General features: G+C 50.5%; 10 protein-coding genes and 1 non-coding gene across 11 annotated transcripts; 6 read left to right on the forward strand and 5 right to left on the reverse strand.

The window, feature by feature from the left end:
• Positions 1-357: 357 nt before the first annotated feature.
• On the reverse strand, positions 358-1403 carry BO94DRAFT_567273 (O-methyltransferase; the record flags this gene model as incomplete). Its single annotated transcript, XM_025614617.1, has 3 exons — positions 358-530; positions 588-1328; positions 1389-1403. The coding sequence occupies 3 exons, from the start codon at positions 1401-1403 to the stop codon at positions 495-497; spliced, it is 792 nt and encodes a 263-aa protein (XP_025465690.1). The 3' UTR covers positions 358-494.
• On the reverse strand, positions 1352-1996 carry BO94DRAFT_146644 (uncharacterized protein). Its single transcript, XM_025605769.1, has one exon. The coding sequence runs from the start codon at positions 1843-1845 to the stop codon at positions 1522-1524; it is 324 nt and encodes a 107-aa protein (XP_025465691.1). The 5' UTR covers positions 1846-1996; the 3' UTR covers positions 1352-1521.
• A 200-nt stretch (positions 1997-2196) lies between these two features.
• BO94DRAFT_558056 (putative exo-polygalacturonase) lies at positions 2197-3703 on the reverse strand (the record flags this gene model as incomplete). The annotated part of the gene is made up of 5 exons (XM_025613976.1): positions 2197-2555; positions 2620-2931; positions 2985-3067; positions 3115-3371; positions 3425-3703. The coding sequence occupies 5 exons, from the start codon at positions 3701-3703 to the stop codon at positions 2197-2199; spliced, it is 1290 nt and encodes a 429-aa protein (XP_025465692.1).
• Positions 3704-4357: 654 nt separating this feature from the next.
• Positions 4358-5541, forward strand: BO94DRAFT_567275 (DODA-type extradiol aromatic ring-opening family dioxygenase; the record flags this gene model as incomplete). Its single annotated transcript, XM_025614618.1, has 5 exons — positions 4358-4406; positions 4461-4604; positions 4662-4848; positions 4904-5032; positions 5116-5541. The coding sequence occupies 5 exons, from the start codon at positions 4358-4360 to the stop codon at positions 5477-5479; spliced, it is 873 nt and encodes a 290-aa protein (XP_025465693.1). The 3' UTR covers positions 5480-5541.
• Positions 5542-5773: 232 nt separating this feature from the next.
• BO94DRAFT_536878 (zinc-binding alcohol dehydrogenase family protein) lies at positions 5774-7236 on the forward strand. The gene has a single exon (XM_025612136.1). It carries the CDS (start codon positions 6090-6092, stop codon positions 7119-7121), a length of 1032 nt encoding a protein of 343 aa, XP_025465694.1. The 5' UTR covers positions 5774-6089; the 3' UTR covers positions 7122-7236.
• Positions 7237-7781: 545 nt separating this feature from the next.
• BO94DRAFT_470123 (putative C6 transcription factor) lies at positions 7782-9248 on the forward strand (the record flags this gene model as incomplete). Its single annotated transcript, XM_025608317.1, has 4 exons — positions 7782-8195; positions 8254-8395; positions 8443-9132; positions 9208-9248. The coding sequence occupies 4 exons, from the start codon at positions 7782-7784 to the stop codon at positions 9246-9248; spliced, it is 1287 nt and encodes a 428-aa protein (XP_025465695.1).
• Positions 9249-9711: 463 nt separating this feature from the next.
• Positions 9712-10851, forward strand: BO94DRAFT_558059 (MBL fold metallo-hydrolase; the record flags this gene model as incomplete). The annotated part of the gene is made up of 2 exons (XM_025613977.1): positions 9712-10058; positions 10116-10851. 2 exons carry the CDS (start codon positions 9712-9714, stop codon positions 10849-10851), a joined length of 1083 nt encoding a protein of 360 aa, XP_025465696.1.
• A 726-nt stretch (positions 10852-11577) lies between these two features.
• On the forward strand, positions 11578-13379 carry BO94DRAFT_536881 (methyltransferase). Its single transcript, XM_025612137.1, has 5 exons — positions 11578-11960; positions 12016-12078; positions 12143-12760; positions 12810-13091; positions 13145-13379. Exons 1-5 carry the CDS (start codon positions 11745-11747, stop codon positions 13286-13288), a joined length of 1323 nt encoding a protein of 440 aa, XP_025465697.1. The 5' UTR covers positions 11578-11744; the 3' UTR covers positions 13289-13379.
• A 2322-nt stretch (positions 13380-15701) lies between these two features.
• Positions 15702-17954, forward strand: BO94DRAFT_558061 (C6 transcription factor; the record flags this gene model as incomplete). Its single annotated transcript, XM_025613978.1, has 6 exons — positions 15702-15836; positions 15905-16480; positions 16562-16713; positions 16771-16944; positions 16991-17331; positions 17446-17954. The coding sequence occupies 6 exons, from the start codon at positions 15702-15704 to the stop codon at positions 17952-17954; spliced, it is 1887 nt and encodes a 628-aa protein (XP_025465698.1).
• Positions 17955-18103: 149 nt separating this feature from the next.
• Positions 18104-18206, reverse strand: BO94DRAFT_t209. The gene has a single exon. It is a non-coding gene; the product is annotated as a tRNA-Gly (tRNA).
• Positions 18207-19153: 947 nt separating this feature from the next.
• BO94DRAFT_536882 (SRR1 family protein) lies at positions 19154-20355 on the reverse strand. Its single transcript, XM_025612138.1, has 2 exons — positions 20042-20355; positions 19154-19978 (listed from the first exon to the last, which is right to left on the reverse strand). Exons 1-2 carry the CDS (start codon positions 20338-20340, stop codon positions 19198-19200), a joined length of 1080 nt encoding a protein of 359 aa, XP_025465699.1. The 5' UTR covers positions 20341-20355; the 3' UTR covers positions 19154-19197.
• Positions 20356-20827: the final 472 nt, after the last annotated feature.

The following is a 20827-nucleotide window of genomic DNA, read 5'->3' on the forward strand; positions in this document are numbered from 1 at the left end:
TTTAGACTGTGTGCACGTTGATGTACCAAGTGGTTGGCGCCGCCCGGCGGGAAAGCAAAGGAGGTCGCTGTCTTCGTCAGCTGTGGCGAATACCTGATTGTACTGCGTGACAGCAACAAAACGGTTGGCAACATGGCTCAAAGTGAATATCTGGTAGACTGAGAGGGAGAGGGCGAGAGAGAGCAGTCACTTGCTGCAGTCTGCACACTTTCCGAGGCGATTCCCATTTCGGGTTAGCATAGACGCGACACTGCGCTAGTCTATATAAGGCAATTATGATGACACTCTCCGCGCCCCACCGGATTTTAGATTCTCGGAATGAAGGCCGTGAACAACATTCCATTTAGTTCCATCTATTGCTGATAAAATGGTCTTGACCTTATAAATATACATTTCATCGTTATCGAGGATCGAGATTGACAATGAAGATATTCCTGCCGAAATGGTACCAGCCTTCCAGCAGGAACTCACTCTGTGTGGGATGGTTTTCCACCCTATGTCTCAACAACGGTGCTAATCTCCACAATATTCTAGACTCATGTCAGTCCAACCTCACAGTGTACGCGTAATGGGACGAAAAAACAAACCGGTACTCCTATTTGCGTGGTACTCTCAAACGCTTTGCTCTCATACCTCACCATGCCTAGTACCCCACCACCCCCCGACCTCACATGTTTCAGATACTGCGGTGCACCAGGCATATCCGTATTATCCGCAATCACTAACGATCCCTCCCTCAAGACCCGCAAGTCTTCACACAGCAACAGATCCGGCAAATAGTACTTCTCCCAATGATCGAAAAAGACCATGTCCACTCCACCCCGAGCAATTTTCCCCTCCTCATACAACCTCTTTACCGACTCCGCCGCAGGCCCTTCCAAAACGTGCACCACATCGTCCAATCCAGCCAGCTGAATGAACTCTCTCGCGACACGCACCATCCCCGGATCTATCTCGAAAGTATATACTCTGCACCCCTGCGCGGCCGCATCCGCCCCGTGCAGACTTTGCAGGATGGCACCCCATGCCAGGGCCGAGTTGCCCACGTATGTTCCAAACTCCAGTATCACCTTCGGTTTCACCGGCATGGCTTCTAGTGCGGCACGCGCGATCCTCATCTTCGACTCCCGGAAGATCATCATATGGGATTTGGTAGTGGCAAAGTCCTCGATTGCGGCCATTAGGGCCCAGGGGTTATCTCGGAACGAGGCACTGGGGTGCTCAGCGATGTAGGCGCGGAGGGCATCGGCGCGGTTTTCGGTGGACACGAGGAAGGAGGTAACGGAATCTTGGAGAGTAGAGATGACGTTCTGGGACCATTCTGTCCACTGATGTTCAACATGGCAGGTTAGAGACCATGTTCGGGGGTTGAAAGGGCATTAACATACGGAACTTTCCGACATCGTGGTTGTCATGCAGAAGGGTGCTCAATTGCTCATCGTTGGTCGGGACTGACTCTAAGGGTGTATGCGTGTTGTTCCTGGAGGGTTTTTATACGTTTCGTCGTGAGTGGGCCTGGATCTACAGACCTCTTGTTCGGGTGGAGCCGTGGCATGAGCTGCACCGCAGTGTCTCAAAGCTCGGCCGAAGACCTCGGACGTAATTACCTTCTTTAGACGTCAGCCAGGGTCGAATTCCGGTCAAATCCGAGGTCTGATTGCCATTATTGTTGCATATATTAGGCAATAACACTGGCTGCGTATCCTGGTTGAGCTGCTCGGCTGACTCACCATACGTAATTATGGGGAAAAGAAGCGGCCGACCTAAAAAGCTTGTTGGGAATTGGAGAATCTGAGCCAGTGGGTCAAGAATGCCAAGCAGGAACGATAGGGGGCTTATCCACATGCAAGATCGAGGGTCTCGTATTTACCCTGCAAGGGGAATCCAGGGGAGTTGACTAGCAATCTCACATGTGGCCAATGGAAGATAGAGTTGAGTGTACGAGGCAAGAACAAGATGGCGGATTGCCAACCTGCTTGGACACATCCAAAAATTTTCCCCCATCGGATTGGACCACCCTTGTCCCTTCCTAGTTTAGTCGCCGCAGTATGGAGATTGTGCCCCGTGCGGCATCCATCTCAGGAGTGATCGGCTTCCCGCAGACTCTTCGGACAGAACCACGAGAATTGACCCAAAGTCCAATGAAACATGATTTCTTCCCTGGCTTATACCGACGCGCAACATTGGGGTACCCAGCTAACAACCTCCCGTCGCACTAGACCCAACACACACCTCCCCCGTACAATTAAACCCCACCGTCCCCTCCACGTTTCCACAGAGATACTCCCCAGCATATGTTGTATTTCCTGTAATCCGCAAATCCACCTTCTCGGTAGTGATATCCTCACACGGCGCGACAGCACTACACTGAAAGCTCGCCACATCCTCCGACTTACTCGTACCCGAAATATCAGTGAAGACGAGATCCCGGATCTGAAACTTGGAGTTGGTGCAGTTTCCCGAGGCCCCAGAGAACGTCGTGCACTGGGATATGGTAAACGGGGTGCCTTTTAGATTATTCGTTTTGAGGTCCGTGGCGGAGATGTCAGACGCATCTGTTGCAAGTTATACAGTTGTTAGAGGGAGTAAGCCCACGGAGGATGGAGTGAATGAAAATACATCCCAATCCCCCACCACCTCCATTCGGTGGATATCCGACCTGATCGCCCGTCCATGTTTTGAAATACACGGCATGAGTCGTCTTCTCGTATGTGATGTTGGAGATTCGAAGACGCTCGACAGTTTCAAAGGCCCCATTGTATTGTCCGATACTACCGATTGCTATTCCCAGACCGGTGGAGAAGGTCGAGTCTGCGATCGTGATATCGGTGGAGTTGGCTTTCGTGCTGATACTGTCGTCGCCGTTGATGACCTCCCAGTTGGTGAAGGTGATGTTTTGGCTGTAGATGGTGTTGGCACCGTCGGTGTTGTCTATTGCGATTAGGTTAGATAAGAATGGTGATTGATGTTGACTCGGTACATACGCGCCGAACGACCATTATCGTAGAGATTATTCACGTAGATGGAATCGAACCATGAGTCTGATGTGTGGATAATTGACATGGTCCTGTGCAATTAGCTTAAGCCTCATAAAAAATGGAAAGGCATACTCACCACATCTGACTCTGCACAAACCGCAATCCCTTAAAGACCGCTCCTTTCGCCCCCGAAACCGTCAACTGGTTCGGTCGCCCTGGGTAGTTCGACGTCGATCCAACAAATTCATACCAGGTTGTCCCACTGCCATTGAATGTTCCGTATCCGTGTCCATCCAAGACGATATCGGTACCGCCTAGGATCCATGCCGTGGATTGATTCTGATACCCCACGGGGAGGGAATGGTCTAGCCAGTAGGAGATGTTGGTGCTCCACTATTGCATGTCAGAGGATAAAAAGGGTTGTACTGGATGACTTGTTTGCTTACAAGTAGTGTACCCTGCAGGTCGATCTCCACATCGTCGAGCCAGGTTGTGTTCATGACCGAGTTGATGTGGTAGGTACTGTTGGTGAAGGTGACCCGGCCACCGGAGCCACAGGTGGTCAGGGCATCGAGAATGGCGGGCACATCGTCGATATCAGAGGAGTTACCGGGGTTGACTATGCATTGAGATCGGGTGTGGCCGTTTCGAGCTATAGCGGATAGTGAGAGGGAGGGGGCAATGAGAGACAAAAAGAGAACAATTGAAAATAACAATTGAGCCATTATGCTGGGAGATAGAGAGAAATGTAGTATGCTGTGCGTGTACCAATCCTCCAGTTTGGTGTTTAAATGGGGCATGTGTACAGATCGAACCCCTCACCTCCCGGGGTAGGTTTACCCCGACCTGCGCGAAGCTTGGATCTGATAGGTGCAATTGCAGAAATGGTTTCTCCATGATCTACATGCTTCTCAGGGGAACGAACCTATCAAAATCATTAGAGATGTTTGTTTAATCTCTGCAGGAAATTCAAATTGTCTCTTGTATCTCACCTGCGTCCCTGTTGGGTAAGCGAGGATGCGTCCTGACAATCCCATTCTTGTTGATCGAAAGTCACCCTCCGTTCTGAAAAGACTTTTATCAGAAGCTCATAGACGAAGCAAGTATGACTTGCATAAATGGTGATGATGCAATCCCGACTTATCACTCGCCATCCAGCCAGCGGCTAAATGATTAATTCTCTCCACTTTCTGTCCCCATGTAGCCAATCTTCTTCCATCCCAGGACGCTAAAAGAACATCCCACCAAACGGCGAGATAAAGCCACGACTTATAAAAACGGTCCGAAGCCCCGCCTTTTATTTGGAGTCTCGACGTGCCTGTCCCCCTAGTCCCCGAGTCGGAAGTATGCACTCCACAGAAAACGCCGAACCAGCAACCATGTCCACGGCAGCAAGCGACAAGCTGCCCACGTATTTTATCGGCCATGGTGAGAGAATAGCAAAAAAATTGCGAAAACATTTCACTGACCAGAATGTGCCAGGGGGCGTAAGTATCCTCTTCAAACCCGGCTATGGGCCCGTCCAGCAAGATCTGCGCGAGATCGGCAAGGAAATCAAAGCTCTGAAGCCAGAGGCTATTGTGATCACTTGTGGTCACTTTCAGAGTGAGAATGATACCATCCAGGGTCAGTATTCAGGAGAGTCGCTTTTTGCTGGTGTCATCTGAGACGGGTGTGCGATAGTTAACCTAAAAGAACCGACGAAGGTCTGGCATGACCTGGGCCCATCCTGGCACACTACATTCCCACATGTTTTCGAATATCAATACCCGCACAAATCTTCCAGGGCATTGGGCGAGAAAGTATTGCGACATTTGGTCGACCAAGGGATTAAGGCAGAGGGCGTTGAGCGCGACCTCGATCATGGGGTGTGAGTCCAAGACGTTGTTTTCGAGGGGTATCAAACCGATTCTGATTTCGAGCAGATGGGTACCCTTTAAACTCATGTTCCCTGATGGAGAGGATGAATTGGATATCCCCATCCTGGAAGTTTCCACATATGATGGTAACGATCTGGATGCGCATGTTCGACTCGGTGAAGCTCTTTCATCACTGTAGGTTCCCCAATCAAGTCCACGGCTACATATACCCTGAATGGGCCACGAAGAAGGGCCGCGCAAAAGCTGACCTGCTGCAGACCCGGCCGAATCCTAATCATTGGATCAGGAATGATAGTCCACAATCTCCGCGCAACTCGTGAAGGAACCGCTGGCACCACAGTGGCTAGATCGGTAGAACAGGCGGCCTTGAAGTCCCTCGCTGCGCCGACTCCGCGGGAGAGAGACACTCGTTTTCTAGATTTGCAGAAACGTGAGGATTGGGTTGACGCGCATCCCACCGAGGAGCATGTTTTGCCCTTATATGTGACACTGGGCGTGGGACGGGATTGGCCCGAGTATAAGGTGTGGAATCAGGACCGGTACATCATCGGACAGTCCTATCTCTCGTTTCGGCTTGGCGCGCTGCCTGCCACAAGTAACGGGTTAACTGGGCATCTCTAGGTGCCAAGATCACTCCGCGGAGTGACTGCTATCAGTGTGGATTCGGCGTTGGGAAAATCTGCACAAATTCGACGGCATAAGCCGCCATGGCTGCTATGCTGCGTACTAGGCTCCACTGTGTAGAATCCCTTTTTTCAAAAATCTTTTTTTTCCCACTTCCGAGTTCCGGCTTATTACCGAGGCCGAGCCGGATGCCTCAAAAAGCTCGAAAGGGGATAGTGGGTTCCTGTTGACGCTAGCCCCAGTTAGGCTAGTCTTGCGCAGAAGTGGGCCTTCCCCCATAATAAGCAACGAGATGTTTGGGGGATCACCTCCACGACAAGGACCTTACCCTGCAAGATTGCGCTCGCATGGACACGCAATTGTCAAATTCGCAAGACCGCCATCAAGCAAACGCTCGTACTCGGAGACCGAGCAGTATCTCCGACCAGAAGAATGTCCGACCGCGCTCTCAACAGCAGGTATATAAAACCATCACATCTCCTGGTGAATGGAGGGATCAGAACCAGCAATTTCCCATACTCTCCAAGCTCCAAATCTCATCCTGCTTTATTTCAATTAAAAGTACCCATTCTTGAATCCCAGATCACCTATCTCATACCCAACAGCTATGTCCATTTCCACCAGCAACGCCGCAGCTTGGCTCACAGCCGCTAAAGCCCACCCCTTCGAGGTCAAGGAGGCACCTCTCTGGAAGCCCGAAGAAAACGAAGTCCTTGTGCGGAACCATGCTGTCGCCATCAACCCCGTCGACAACAGTCTCCAGACCAGAGCCTGGTGGCCCATGAATTACCCCACGATGCTGGGTCAGGATGTGGCCGGGGAAGTCATCGCTGTGGGTCCAAACGTCACTCGCTTCAAGCCTGGTGATCGTGTGTTTGGCCACGCAGTTGGCATGGCCACCAAGCGCAACCAGGACAACGCCTTCCAGGCTCACACCATCTTGCAGATCAACATGGCCAGTGAACTTCCTGACAACATCCCGTACGAAAACGCTGCAGTCCTTCCTCTGGCATTCTCAACTGCTTGCTGCGGTCTCTTCCAGGACGAGTTCCTGAAGATGCAGTTGCCCACTGAGCCCCGTGCCTCGCTCACAGGAAAGACGCTCCTTGTCTGGGGAGGCGCAAGCTGTGTGGGCAGCAATGCAATTCAACTTGCCGTGGCGGCTGGGTACGAAGTGATCACCACGGCATCGCCTAAGAACTTTGACTATGTGAAGAAGCTTGGAGCTATCCAGGTGTTCAATTACAGCAGTCCCACAGTTACCGAGGATCTTATCCAAGCTCTGCAGGGCAAGACACTTGTCGGTGTTATGGACTGCATCGGTTTCTCAGCCACTCCACTCTGTGCGGAAGTTGTGAGCAAGACCGAAGGAACCAAATTTGTGGCAACAGTTCAGGGTCGCTTCCCTGCACCACCAGAGGGAGTCAGTGTGAAGCAAGTGTTTGGAACAACTATCAAGGACAACTTTGTGGGGAAAGCTGTATATGAGGACTTCTTGCCCCATGCACTGAGGGCCAGTACGTTCATCCCTGCTCCTGCGCCCCTGGTTGTAGGGAACGGCCTGGAGAGTATTCAGACGGCAGTGGACCGTTATGGCCAAGGTGGCATATCTGCGCAGAAACTTGTCGTTTTGCTTTGAACCTGTGAGAGTCTCCACTGCCCGAGCGGTTGTCCTAAAGCTGTGTCATGGACTTGGGTGATTGAAGGTGAAGACGATACGTCTGCTTTTTGTACATCTAGAATACATAGAGAATGGTTGAAGTTTACTTGTGATCATCCAGCTGTGTTTATGGTTCTGTCTCCGCATGGCCTCTAGCGATAGGCTGATTAGTTCAGTCGGCTGGGCCTTAGTGCTTACCTGCGCATAGCCCACTTGCGTAGTAAGCGACTGGTTATCGCAAACCCCTCTTCAAGTATCCTAACCACTTTCACATCTTACCAGGTAGTACTCTTATATCAGTCATGGTGTATAGTGGTCCATCTCGAGGGTGTGAAACCTGTCGGTGGCGAAAAAAGAAGGTTTGTCTGACCCATCTCACTCATCTCTGGAAACCTGCACTAATTCCTAACACAGTGTGACGAAGGTCGTCCGGTACGTTGGGGAGTCAAACTGAATGCCTTGACTGAAGAACCATACTGCATGTCTCCGCGTACGAATCGGACTAACATGCTTTAGTCGTGCATGCGTTGTCTCAGATCCAACCGAACGTGCAAAGGCTACGTGGACCAGGCCACCACCAAGCTCACCTTCCGACATGTGGTACCGGATATGAGCCAATATCCACAGCCACCCAAATCAATGGCGCGTAAATGTAGCTTACCTGCCCGAGTCCCAGCCCCCGGCACTGATGTCCTCCCGGATGATACGAGCCCCAAGGAAGAGACGCACGATGGTATTGAAGAGCTAGCTTTGCGCGCATTCTTCCATGATTACTGTGTGCCTTCAACAAATTGTACCATCTCGCGGGGGTTTCTCAATGATCTGGAGGCAATGGTAGTACGTTGTGGGCCCTGGTCGGAATGTGCCAAAGCCTGCAAGGCGGTCGCCTTTGCCAGCCATGGCATCAAGCTGCATAGACCCAGTCTGTTGCGCAAAGCTGAGACGCTCTATGATGAACTGGTCAGCTCCCTGGCACGTGTGATGGGTGGGGTTGACATATCGTTGCTATCTTCCGAGATGCTGACCGTGGTGATGCTACTTGGGTTGTATGAGGTTCGTTGTAGCTTCTGGGCCAGCTTGACTGGCTTTATACCTTGCTCACCATATACAGATCATTGTTGCAGATGAAGCCCACCGGGGATACCACCACGTGCATGCAGGTGGAATGGCTGCAATGTTGCGGATTGGAAGCTCTCCGCTGGGTTTGTTGAAGGCTGTAAAATTAGGTCACCCACTGCTCACCAGTGGCATGAGTCGGGTAAGATCCCCAAAACAACAAACCACATGAAAATCTTAACAGTCTGCGACCAGAGATCTTTCTTCGCACCACATGTTGACAACGAGCTGGACAACATTCTTCTTGAGATGGGTGACATATGGGACAAAATGAATCCACTTCCTGCTGATGACTCAGAAGCCCTTCGATTCCTTCAGCAAGAGGCCCTTCGCCTCAATCACCGTCTCTCGCAGTGGCAAGATCGCCTTCCTGCGGGTTTCATGCCCACCACAGTCGGCCAAATACCTCCAAGTCCGACTCCAACGTCCCCAGAACCCGGACACTGGCCTGGTGCGATCGACGTGTACTTCGACCAGTATGTTGCGGGAGTCTGGAATATCTCACGTGTAGCTCGTTGTGTCCTCATTGAAATCATCATGAAGATCGGTGACATTCTCCAAAACAACAAAGACTATACTCGTGAAAGGACAGGTGCTGATCACCTCTGTAAGGAGCTGCTCTCTTCCATCCCATATCACCTCACCGAGTGCCTTCCAGACTTTCTCCGAGATACGCAGAGCGCGTCTAGGATTCAAACCCCTGGAAGAGCTGTCGGGGGGCTGCTATTGATGTATCCCATATTCCTGCTGCGTCAGCTTTCCATCGTCCCCTTGGAGATGCAGGAGTACCTGGCCAAATGCTTGGAGTGGATAGGGATAAATATGGGTGTCGGGCAAGCTTCGATTCTTGCAAAGGTAAGAAAGCTTGTCTTCTGTTCTGCAGGCAGACGGGCGTAAGATTGACTGATTATTTGATGGTAGAATAGGGACGCTCAACTTCACGGCCTAGTCCCTGGATGCATGATTATTTGGACTGGATTCCTGCTGTAGCGGATAGCAGAAATAAATCGTCGCGTCATCCATATTACTCCATTGCATGTAGTCAAATGTTGGCAGTCCGGCAGCCTCTCAATTGCAAAAAGGTAGCACATCAACGAGATCACTTACACTGCAGGTATCCATTGCTTGGCGATGACGTTGGTGGTCAGAAGAGTATCTAGATTGCAAGCCTTCCTCATTTAGGTCAACATAGGCGTCATCACGCTAAGCACTAGGCACATCTCGGAGGCTAGGGAAGACTCGGCCAGCTAGTTAGTGTCAGACAAGCTCGAATGACTCATTTAGTCTCCATCCATGATTATCAATCAGACCGACCTCGGAGACTGCCGAAACTATCCGATGACGCGACATCATGAACTTGTGCTTGGTTGTACGTCGTGGTAAATAAATACGGGCGATATCCCACCGGATTGGAGTAGTTCAGACTCGGAATATGTTATATTTTTACGATCAAATGTCGCCTACGATAGCCATACCCCCTTCTTCCACTACTGTGGAGGTCAGTATCATCGACACAACATCGGCAATCCATTGCTCACCAAGCATCTTTATCTCCCCTGAGATAAAGGGGCTAACGGACCTGGATGCCAATTCCTACTCATTTCTCGTTGAACACAAACCTACCGGACGACGCGTGGTCTTTGACTTGGGGGTTCGAAAGGACTGGCAAAACTATGCAAAGCCCGTGTATGATCAACTCATCAAATCGGGGGCGTTCACCCTCGATGTTCGAAAAGATGTGGCGGAGATTTTGGTAGAGAATGGTGTCGCGCTGGATACCATAGAGGCGATCATTTGGAGGTAATAAAATTCCGTGGCCCTGCTATGCAAAAGGATAGAAGCTGATGAGCGTACCAGTCACACCCATTTCGACCACGTCGGCGATCCCTCGACATTTCCGGGATCGACATCCCTTATCGTTGGCCCGGGGGTCCTCGCTGCTCATCTTCCCGCCTACCCTGCTAATCCCGTGGGTCTGCTCCTGGAATCTGACTTCCACGGACGGTCTCTCATAGAGCTTGAGCCTTCTCAATTCGATGCCCAAATTGGCGGGTATAAAGCCCACGACTTCTTCAAGGATGGTTCATTCTACCTCCTTGATGTCCCCGGTCACGCGGTAGGCCACATCTGTGGTCTAGCCAGGACAACCTCAGCCAGCGCCGATGGCGCTGACACCGACACCTTCATTCTCATGGGAGCAGACACTGTTCATCATGCTGGCGAGCTCCGACCGTCGGAAGCCGTACCACTACCCAAGCAGATTTCTCCCAATCCACGCGGGGGGTCTACGCCATGCCCTGGGGAGATATTTGAGTCGATCCATCCCACACCAGAGAAATATGAGACCAGTCCATTCTATCGTATAAAAGTAAATGAGGATGGGAGCAGCCTTGCGCATGATCTCACGGAGGCAGAGCAGAGTATTCATCATCTTCAAGAGTTCGATGCGTTGGAGGACGTCTTTGTGGCGTTTGCGCATGATACGGGTCTGAATGGCGTGATTCAAACTTTTCCGGCCAAGGCAAACGGATGGAAAGAGGCTGGATGGGGAGAGAAGAGTCGATGGAGATTTCTGGGAGATTGGGAGGTGTAGTCGGGTTGGTGGTGGTTGATCATTGATCGGTCCGTGTTTGGTGTTTCAGGAGCGAGGTAGGGGCGTTCTTCCCTGTAACTTAGATATGATATATGCAGCCTCTTCTCCACTATTTCCAAGAGAGTCCATTGCATAGAACTCAGTCACACAATCCGTCAAACGTGAACCTTGCCATTGGGGGATATGGTCTGGTCAACTAGGCGGGTAGAAAACAGTGACTGCAGCTACCATTGGTAGACACCTTGTATGCCATATTTATTATTTAAAGTCGGCCAGTCAACTGCAAAGCTCGGGTAGAACAAAGGAGGCCGTAGCTTCTCCGACTTGTTGTGAGCAGTGATCGAACGTTGTCGTGTCTGAGCAGTGACGGGACTAAGCGTGCAGCTAAGCGACTTGCAATGCCAAGTCACTGATAAAGCACCGGGTCCGTGACACGAGCAAGTCAACCATTGCACCCGTTTTTTTTTTTTTTTTTTTGACAGATCTCCCAAATAGACAGCAGCCAGTGTGAAGAATGAAGATGGGGAAGTGGAACAGAGAGCGCAGCAAGTTTGGGATCCGTCCCTCGGGCCGCTTGGACCCGATAAGCGCTAGTCCCGATTAAGCGCACCCGCTGCGCCAAGTCAGCTGATGACGGCCATCAACTGGCCAGCTGCATCTCTATTGGACTTGCCTCCTCGGCTATGACCTTGAGCGAGTCAGCTCCACCGGGCTTGCAGGCAATACGAACTATGCGCATTGCACACCGAATTTCCTGTTCCTTAGTGAAGTCTAGAAATGTGACAGCCATGCATCGCCCTGATATACGAGGCATTTCAAGCGCATATAAAAGGCGAAGACGCCCCAGCTGTACGAGAGGTGATGTCGCCATCAACGTAATTTTACAGAGCAAAATGCCGACCACTATCGCTCAGACCATCCAATCTTACGCCCTTCGCTTGGTACAAGACACTCTGCGGCAGATTGCAGCCCCTGTGAAACTGATCTATGTTGTTGATGGAGTGAAGAGTGTCTTGTACAACGACCCAGCGATACAGGATGCCGATAAAGCGGTGATCTATGTCACCCATGTGAATTTCTGGAGAAAAGTCCTCCTAGACTTCGATCTGGTATATACCTTGAATACATCACACCGAACTAATCAACATAACTAATATCTGAAAGGGATTTGCAGAAGCCTTCATGCTTCAGGAAGTGGAATGCGACCAACTAAGTAAAGTCTTCGACGTGGGTGCTCTGTCAAACAGCATCAAAGAAGAAAACGGTCCAGGCTAACGTATAACCCATTCAGTTATATATCAAAAACCGCGCGACCCTCGACTCCGGTGACTCACTGTTTCATCTCGCTCAGCGATTAGCCCAGTGGTGGAGACCAGCGAACAACATCGACAATGCGCGCATCAACATCGCATCCCATTATGACACCTCAAATGGATTATTTACCAACTTTCTCTCTGCAGATATGAACTATTCCTGTGCGCACTGGTCCAACGATACTGCGGAATCCCTACAGACAGCACAGCGACGCAAGGTTCACTATATGATCAGAAAGGCCCGCGTGCAACACGACCACCACTTATTAGACGTCGGTTGCGGATGGGGAGATTTGATTATCGAAGCGGCGCAACTAACCGGCTGTCGAGCGACAGGTTTGACACTCTCAGAAGAGCAAAAGAATTTGACGGATGAGCGCATCCGTGACGCGGGCCTGCAGGACCGCGTTCGTGTACTGTTGTGCGACTATCGCAACGCCCCGCGGCCAGGCAACGGATATGATTGCATTATCTCAATCGGCATGTTTGAACACGTCGGACCTGAGTATATGGATCAATATTTCGAAGTGATATCTCAATTACTAAAGTCTCAAAACGGCGTGATGGTCATTGACGGCATAACTAAAATACACCCAGTATGCTCTTCCACCATGTTTATATAAACTAACCATCTAAGATTAGTAGTTTCACGAGACCAATCCTCGCGTGGGTGATTACATCAATCGCTACGTCTTCCCAGGCGGATACTTGCCCACACCAAGTATACTCTTCGAGGCACTCCATCGGGGCAGCAAAGGGACATTGGAAGTGTCCTCTGTTCTCAACACCGGTCCTCACTACGGCAAAACCTTACTAGCTTGGAGGAACAACTTCATTTCCAACTGGGAACATATCCGATCTGATTTTTCCCCCCGATATCCCGATGCGTCGGAAAAGGAAATCGAGACCTACCGGCGGCGCTGGCTAGTAAGTGCTTCCACTTCCAATTTAACAACCGCGCCATCCTCTAACTTCCACAGTACTACTTTGAGTATTGCGAGGCTGGGTTCCGTAATCGTATCTTGGGAAATTACACCATTTGCGCGGTCCGCACCCCCGAGGTGACCATTGACTACAAGAGCCTGGACATTGATGATGCGCAGAGTATCAAATTATATGAATGAATCATTGTTCTTATTGGGGTCTGGGTCTTCAAATACGTCTTGACTTCATGATGAGCTGCAGAACAAAGATAAGTCATGCTTTATGTTCGGCCCAGTCACCATGTCAGTAGTGGAACAATACTACTGTAAATGATAGGAATGCATCCCTAGACACCTTTGATTGCCGTCGATCGGCACAGTGCAATACCCGTAGACTTACTACTCTGGGTAAACCCGCTTTCCTAATCAGGTATTTCCGCATAATTACGAAATAACTAAGATGTCCTGTACATAACCAAGTTTCAAACCAACCACCCACTGAATCAAACTAACTAGATATCCATGACCACACGATGCGGTGCAAAAGTGAATTCTGGATTGGATGGTCGGATGGTTGCTTGTTGCTGTTGATGAGAGTACAAGACCGGAGAAGGATACGCCCTTTTATATACCGTCTGATCGATGAGAGTGTTCTTGTAATTTCGTCACAGATGCTGTGGTTTTCGACAATAATTCTGCAAAATAGGATAGATTGAAGGTGAAGCCGGGATATTGCCAAGGATAGGCCCCCAAAGCTGTAGGGGGCGAGATTGCAAAGGCATGTAGCCTCATGGACAATCTTTTTGCTCCTCCATCTTATCTGCCTGCGCCGTGATGTCACGTCGGCTCTTGATGTTTGGCCCCAGTAGGGTTGTATCGACGCGTGGCTTCCGGGGCAGACCAAACCGCTAGGCGGGTGCATCCCAGGCGCTGTCCCGGGCCCATTGGCTGCGGCCGACAGGGTTGCAGGCGTGCAGAAACCCAAGCCCCACGGGTACTAAGACTTGTTAAGAAGAGGATACCGTTATCTGCGGGCTGAGGCTTACCACGTGGCTCACTATCCAGCTAGGTATCTGATGCTCCAAGAATGGTGGTGTACAGCTATCGGCGGTCTCGTCAAATGTGTTGGAAACAGGATAAGTCACCCGAACTCCATTCTCGAAATGTTTTCTCTGGTGTGCTGATAGCGTACCAGAGGCACTGCGACCAATGGAGATATATCGCAGTACCTTATATTTGATTATTGTGCGCTCAGCATCTGCTCCACTTGGTGCCAGGGAGGAACTGATTACAGTTAACATTGGGGGAAAGACCAAAAAAATAGTGGATACCTGAAACAATGCCATGTTTTGGGCGGTGCCTTGCATTGCTCTCTTACCCCGTAATATCAGATGCAACAGAGACCACCACAGAGACAGGTGCTCCCATCATCATCAGCAGCTTAAACCCGATTTTCTGCCCCCTTCTGGATTCTACACGGCGAAGTGTAGGAACATATTCTACTGCAGACGGCGTCTCGCTTACTATTCACGTAATAACCCTTCACTGTCTCTCGTCAGAGTGAATATTTACCCTTGGTGCTTGGCGGAACACCACCGATTCTGGAGAACACCCCGCTAGGGTCGTAAATAAGCCATGAGTCAAGGACGTCCCTTGCATGAATTCCTACAGCTGCAGGTGCTTGGTTTCTGAATGCAACCCCATGTTACTGCTAGACAGACTTGCGAGCTCGTTATAAAGCAGTGTAACACCTATAGACCCGTCCAATTTTCATCTTACCATCTTGCCCCTCCAGAAGGATGCGATGACCATATTGACTGGGCTTGACATCGACCGTTCATGGATTAGCCCCAGGAAGTAATAATGATACAGGACTCGAAAACGGGTGGCTGTATGCTGGAATGTATCCTTGCATCACATGGTTTATTCTCATGCACCATAACAAGAAACCGGTTGGCTGTCAGGTGACTCGGCACGTGCTCTCGCTGACCTTGATTGGCCGGTCTTTCAGCCTTATCAATCAATCACCTAGTACTCCCTAAACAACAGATCCTTACACAGTTTGACGTCACCTTCTTCAGGGACGTATGATAGCACGCTGATGGTGACACACCATCGGGTCATCGTGAAGATCCGAAACGGGTGAGTTTCTAGAAAGTTTCTGGATTTGGAATTAATTGTTGGGGCGGGGGTGGGTGGTGGCGGGCAGCTCCTTGCTTCCCGCGCCCGCTGATTATTACGGTGATGCAAGAGGCATTGGATCATTCCCAGCCCGGATGGACGGGGCGTTGCTGCAAGAGGAAATGGTGAGGAAGCCACGAGATGTCATGGGCGGGTGGGATCGGCAGATCATTGGCCAGGGTGTGCTTTCCGCTGGCCGCTGCACCGGCGATGATTCGCTGGGAGTGATTTCCATTTTAGCGTCCCCACCGGTACCACGCTTGGCCGGGTCGGGTGAGGTGAGTATCAGATTTGGATCCCTCCTCCCTGCTCTCCCCCCTCTGCTTTCTCTCATAAGCGCCATTCCCTCCATCATGTTTTATCCAGCCTGGACTGTCGGGAGCCTGCAACGTTGTTCGTGTCTTCTGAAGTAGGAGAGGGACAGACCCCATCCATGACCTCGGAACGGAAGCAACGTCTCCTGGCCCCTGCAGCCTCCAAGGACCCTGTGCCGCCACCTTTGTCCTCCCTTCCCCCGCAGAGGAAGGTTTCCACTGCATGTTCAAATTGCCGAGCCCGAAAGGCAAGGGTTTGTTCTCGCATTTGCTTAACAGTCATTTTATCACCGTGCACAGGTTGACTTGATCTATCTTCCAGTGCAGCGGAACCGCACCATGCGATTGGTGTGCCAGTCGCGATCTTCCCTGTAGCATCGACGAAGCCACGGACTCTCGCCGAAAGATTAACATCAAGCGAAAGATCGACAGTTTGGAGGGAGACCGCGATGTCTTGACGCGGATCCTGGACAGCTTGCGGAGTAGTGGCCTTACGCGGACGCGCTCCCTGCTACAGTTAATCCGGAGTAATGCCTCCTTGGAGGAGCTGCAACTGTTCGTTGATGACCAGCTGCAAATTGCCAATACCCTCGGCTCTACGGTAGAGGACGATGAGGTTCAAATGTCAGACGAGTCCATCTTTAAGATCCCTCGCAGAGTCCTCAACCCCAAGCGACTGGCCGATCAGCCCGTCTTTCGTGTACCCGCAAAACCTTGGACCAGAGTGACGGACGATGATGACTTTGTGTCGCATCTCATCTCATTATACTTCACGTGGCGTCATGCCTGCTTTCCTTGCATCGATCGCGACCTATTCATACGCGATATGAAGGCAGCAAAGCTCAAATCCCAGTTTTGTTCTCCTTTTTTAGTCAACGCCATTCTGGCGGATGCCTGTGTAAGTTATCGATCCCTGATCTTAATTCACGTCCACCGTCTTGAATCCGTCTGTTGACTCGATCTTGATGCAACGGCACAGGCATACTCCGATTACGCAGAAGCATACGAAGTCCCGAGTGATCTGTCCACGAGAGGCACACATTTTTACTACGAGGCAAAGAGATGTTTCGAACAAGAAGACGGGCATACCACAATAGCCACGGTACAAGGGTTAGCGGTGTTATCAACCTGGTAATTGCCATCGCTCTTTGACTCATGATGGTTTACAGGTGCTGATGATGGCGGTAGTGCATGCTTCATGGGCAAAGATCGACGGGGCTGGATATACCAGGGCCAGCTCGCATTTGCCGCAAAGGAGCTCGAGCGCACACTTCCCTCGATATCATATAGCTCCCTCACGGAGAAGTCTGAAATAGAACGGGCCATGGGGGTTACACTGTGGGGACTGTATACCACGACAATGTATGACGGGCCAGTGAAGCCGTGAGACAAAGTTAACCGTGACTAGTGCACAGGCGTTCGCTTACCAACGGCCGCCATTGATTGAGAAGCCCAGCTGTCCGTGCCCGCCGAGCACCCACAACGATAATGATCCGCTATGGCACCATTATCCCCATGGAGGCGATGGCCTTCAAGGGCATTTCATGTGCTATTTCAACAGCCTGTCTGAACTGACAACCATCGTCGACGTGTGGTGCACATTACTCTTCGATGGCTTTACGAAACCTTCACGCGACGAGGTTCATAACATGGAGGGAAAGGTCCGTACGCTCCTAGTGGAGTGGGAGAGGACACTCCAACCGTGTTTAAGGATTGAATCTGGGCGTGTGATGCTTCCTCACGTGTTATGTCTTCAGTAGGTCGCGCCCGGAAATTGCTAATGTCGGTAGTTTGATCTAACGCGGTTGCACAGTATGTATTACCATGATATTTGTATCACCATATCGGAACTTGCCGGGGCAGCAGCATACGGATGTGAAAGCCAATGGTCGAGCCCGGATCGGCATCCAGAAGAGGTGGCTCTATCGTCTGCACGACAGATTGCCGGCTTGATGGAGGTGCACCGAACCTTATGGGGGATTGATATTTTTCCTGCTAGCCATATACAGTGGATTACGGTGTCCATGTTCACTCTTCTTGGGGGACTCGATGTGCCTGTAAATCAGGAGGCGTTTACTACTCTCGCTGTAGCGGCGAAAGTGGCTTCACGGCGCTGGCCTATTGCAAAAGGCACATTACGAGCCATTCAGGTCACAGCAAGAAAGATGGGGGTCGATTTGCCCGCGGAGACTGCTGCGCTTTTCATAGACTTCGAAAAGGAAATCTGGGAGCCAAAGGGTGGTAAGGGAATCAGTAGCCTGTATCCCAATTTTGCAGTGTTGGCTGGATCATTACCAGATGACGAGGTAGAGCTGGACAAATTCTTAGAGAAACAGGATGTTCTGAACACTTCGGACCGGGATGGAGAATGACAATTAAGACTTGTTACGTTAGGTATATTTGAACCATGCCAAACAGAAGAAGATCTCTCAATCACCAAAGACAACAAAAAAACACAACGTAACATGACAAAAATACAATCCAAGTCAAGTTGAAAAGGAATGACGTCAAAAAGACAAAATGCATTAGCTGGGAGTCGAACCCAGGGCCCAACCTTGCTCTCAACCTTTACCTCACGGCTCGGATCATGGAAGGGTTGAATGTTACCGTTACACCACTAATGCTGTTGTTGGAATGTGGCGAATTATTTACTTTATGAATCGGGTATCATCCTTTCCCGAAGTATACAAATTAACTGGACTCTGATATAGATTGCACGTGAAGGTGCTGACAGCCTCAGCCTCAGCCTCACAGCCACAAGCGACAACCCCGCGCTTACTTATATGCATACATACTCTTACACAGTATCTCCAACATTGCCAATTTTATCTTCCAAGCATCAGTCACCATCAATACAATACTATCCAATCCCCCAAAGAAAAAGAACAAGAATGTCCCTCTCCCCATCACCACCATCATCACCAGGACCAAAAATAACCACCCTCCTAAACCGCGAACTAACCACAATCAACTACACCCACTACCACCGTCTAAAAGGCACCAAAGAATGGCTCCCCTACCACCCCGAGACCCCTCCCCCTCCTCCTCCTCCTCCTGCATCCAAACCCCCCATCTACCTCCCCCTAATAAAACAAGCCCAAGGACCAGGCGAACCCCACCACTGGGCACTTTTCCTCGCCGCGGAGAATGCGCCGGGGTATGTGTTCCAAGTTAAAGAGGATGCGGAGTTTATGGTGTATGAGCCGTCGGAGGGGAAGGTCGGGTTGGAGGTGTTTGAGGGCGAAGTGGATGTTTTTGTCTTGGGGGAGTTAGAGTGGGAGGGAATGGGGGAGGTGGTGGGGAGGGTTGCGAGGGAGGAAAAGCCGCCCAGGGCGAGGAGTCGAAGGGAGGTGAGGAAGAAATGTCAGGGGTGGGTGGTTAGGGTGTTGGAGAGGTTGAGTGGGATGGGGGGTTGGGGGTTGGTGGGGGGAGAAGGTAGGATTGGTGAGGGGGATGATGGAGCTGGTTTCATGGTGGTATTGGGGTGGGGGGTGAGGGGATGTTTGTTAGTGAGGAAGTGATTCTCTTTATCTGGGCGATTTAGGGTAAGATGGATGCATTACTTCTTCTGGTTCAGATTCTGTCTGGCTTGGTTGTTAGGAGATACAAATTGCGCTATTTGCGAACATAAACTGCCATCTCGGTAAAGTTCAAATCAGGTAGAAACGTGTAACTGTCGTAGCAGTTGCTGATCATATCAAACACCCTGGGACTGATTGGGTCTGTGGAACTATCGAAAGCATCCTGATCTTCATCACCAGTCGCGATCTGACTCTCCTCCACCTTATCCCAGATGATGATTGCTGGTCTGGCAAGCTCGGTGATCATCTCCTTTACAGCCACGTTTGATGCGCAGCTGAAAATTATTGATGACTCGTCGACTTCTAGGAATCCCTGAGGATCGTCCACGACTTGCATTCCTTGCTCTTGAAAGACTGTCTTGTCGACGTCGTTGTATGCCGGATCCTGGATATAACACGACACCTCATGCTCGGTAGTGCATCCGGTTGTTCTCTCGAGGAGGCTTCTCACTGTCAACAACAGCGCATGCTGAATGCCGTATCTGAGATCTCTGTCCTCGCATCCTGACCGGGAGATTGAGGAACATGAAAATCCAACGATCTTGTCGATCGGGTGTCTGGACAGAACGGAACTCAACGTGTTCTTTAAATGAGAACAAGTCTCGCTCACCTCCCAGGCCCGGATCGAGCGTTGCAACACATCACGACTCTCCTCCGTGGTATATGAAGGACAAACAGGCGGAAGTTTTGTGACAATGTCCCGTTGTCCCAACAAATGCATCACGGATAGGCTGGAGTAGGCGGAGTCTGTATCTCCATAATATTTCACATTGCGTTTGAGGGAGCAAAAGGGATGATAGAACATGTGTGCGGATCTACCACTCGGGAAAAGGCTACCAGTCAATACTAAACAAGTCACAGGGTGGGTGAGAACTCACACAACATAATATTCCAGACCATCCATATATTCCTCCTCATCTGACAGCTGGCTCAACTTTACCGACCCTTCCCATCCCACTTTCACCCCATCATATCCAATGGTCCAGACCTTATCCCCTTCCTGGAGCGGTTTGTTGAGCTGCTCTTGCACATTTCGAAGCGCGTCTTTGGTGAGCAGCGGTCGTCCTTCACTGTACCACTTGGTTAGATTGGCAAGGACCTCGTCTCTGTTTCTGGGGAATTCGTCCTGATAGCCACCCCAGTGGGCAATGCTCTCCTGGTAAACTCGATGATTCATTATTGGATTATGGATAAGATTGAATTAAGATTGAGGTTTATTTGAGGTACGGTTCCTGGAAGAGGTGACTGTGAGTTTTTGTACCACGTGAACTGGTGGGTTGGGCTTGTTTGCATCCGGTGACAGCCGCATGCACCGGGCTAAATCACGGCCTTTTCCCGACGTGGTACTATGTTTCTGAAATTTCTAGATTATGATCGGATACTAGCTAACATCGGGTCTTGTCAGAGGGAGTAAATTGAGTCAGCTGGAATACGTCGGATACTGTCAGGAAGGTGAAGACAAGAGGCACGCAGAGATCGTAGATGGGGAGAACAAACATGTAGAAATTACACTGCATGACAGTCCGAAATCTCTGGGTGGGAATTACGAACATGTCGCAGTGAGTAGGCTGAGGGGTCAGCTCGATTGCGTTAGGTGAAAGATTGCTTACCAAAGTATATTTTGATGACGAAGCAATTCCTAAAATAGCATCTTGTCGGCGGGA

Source organism: Aspergillus sclerotioniger, assembly GCF_003184525.1.
Source record: "Aspergillus sclerotioniger CBS 115572 chromosome Unknown BO94scaffold_20, whole genome shotgun sequence".
Classification (NCBI taxonomy): Eukaryota; Fungi; Ascomycota; class Eurotiomycetes; order Eurotiales; family Aspergillaceae; genus Aspergillus; species Aspergillus sclerotioniger.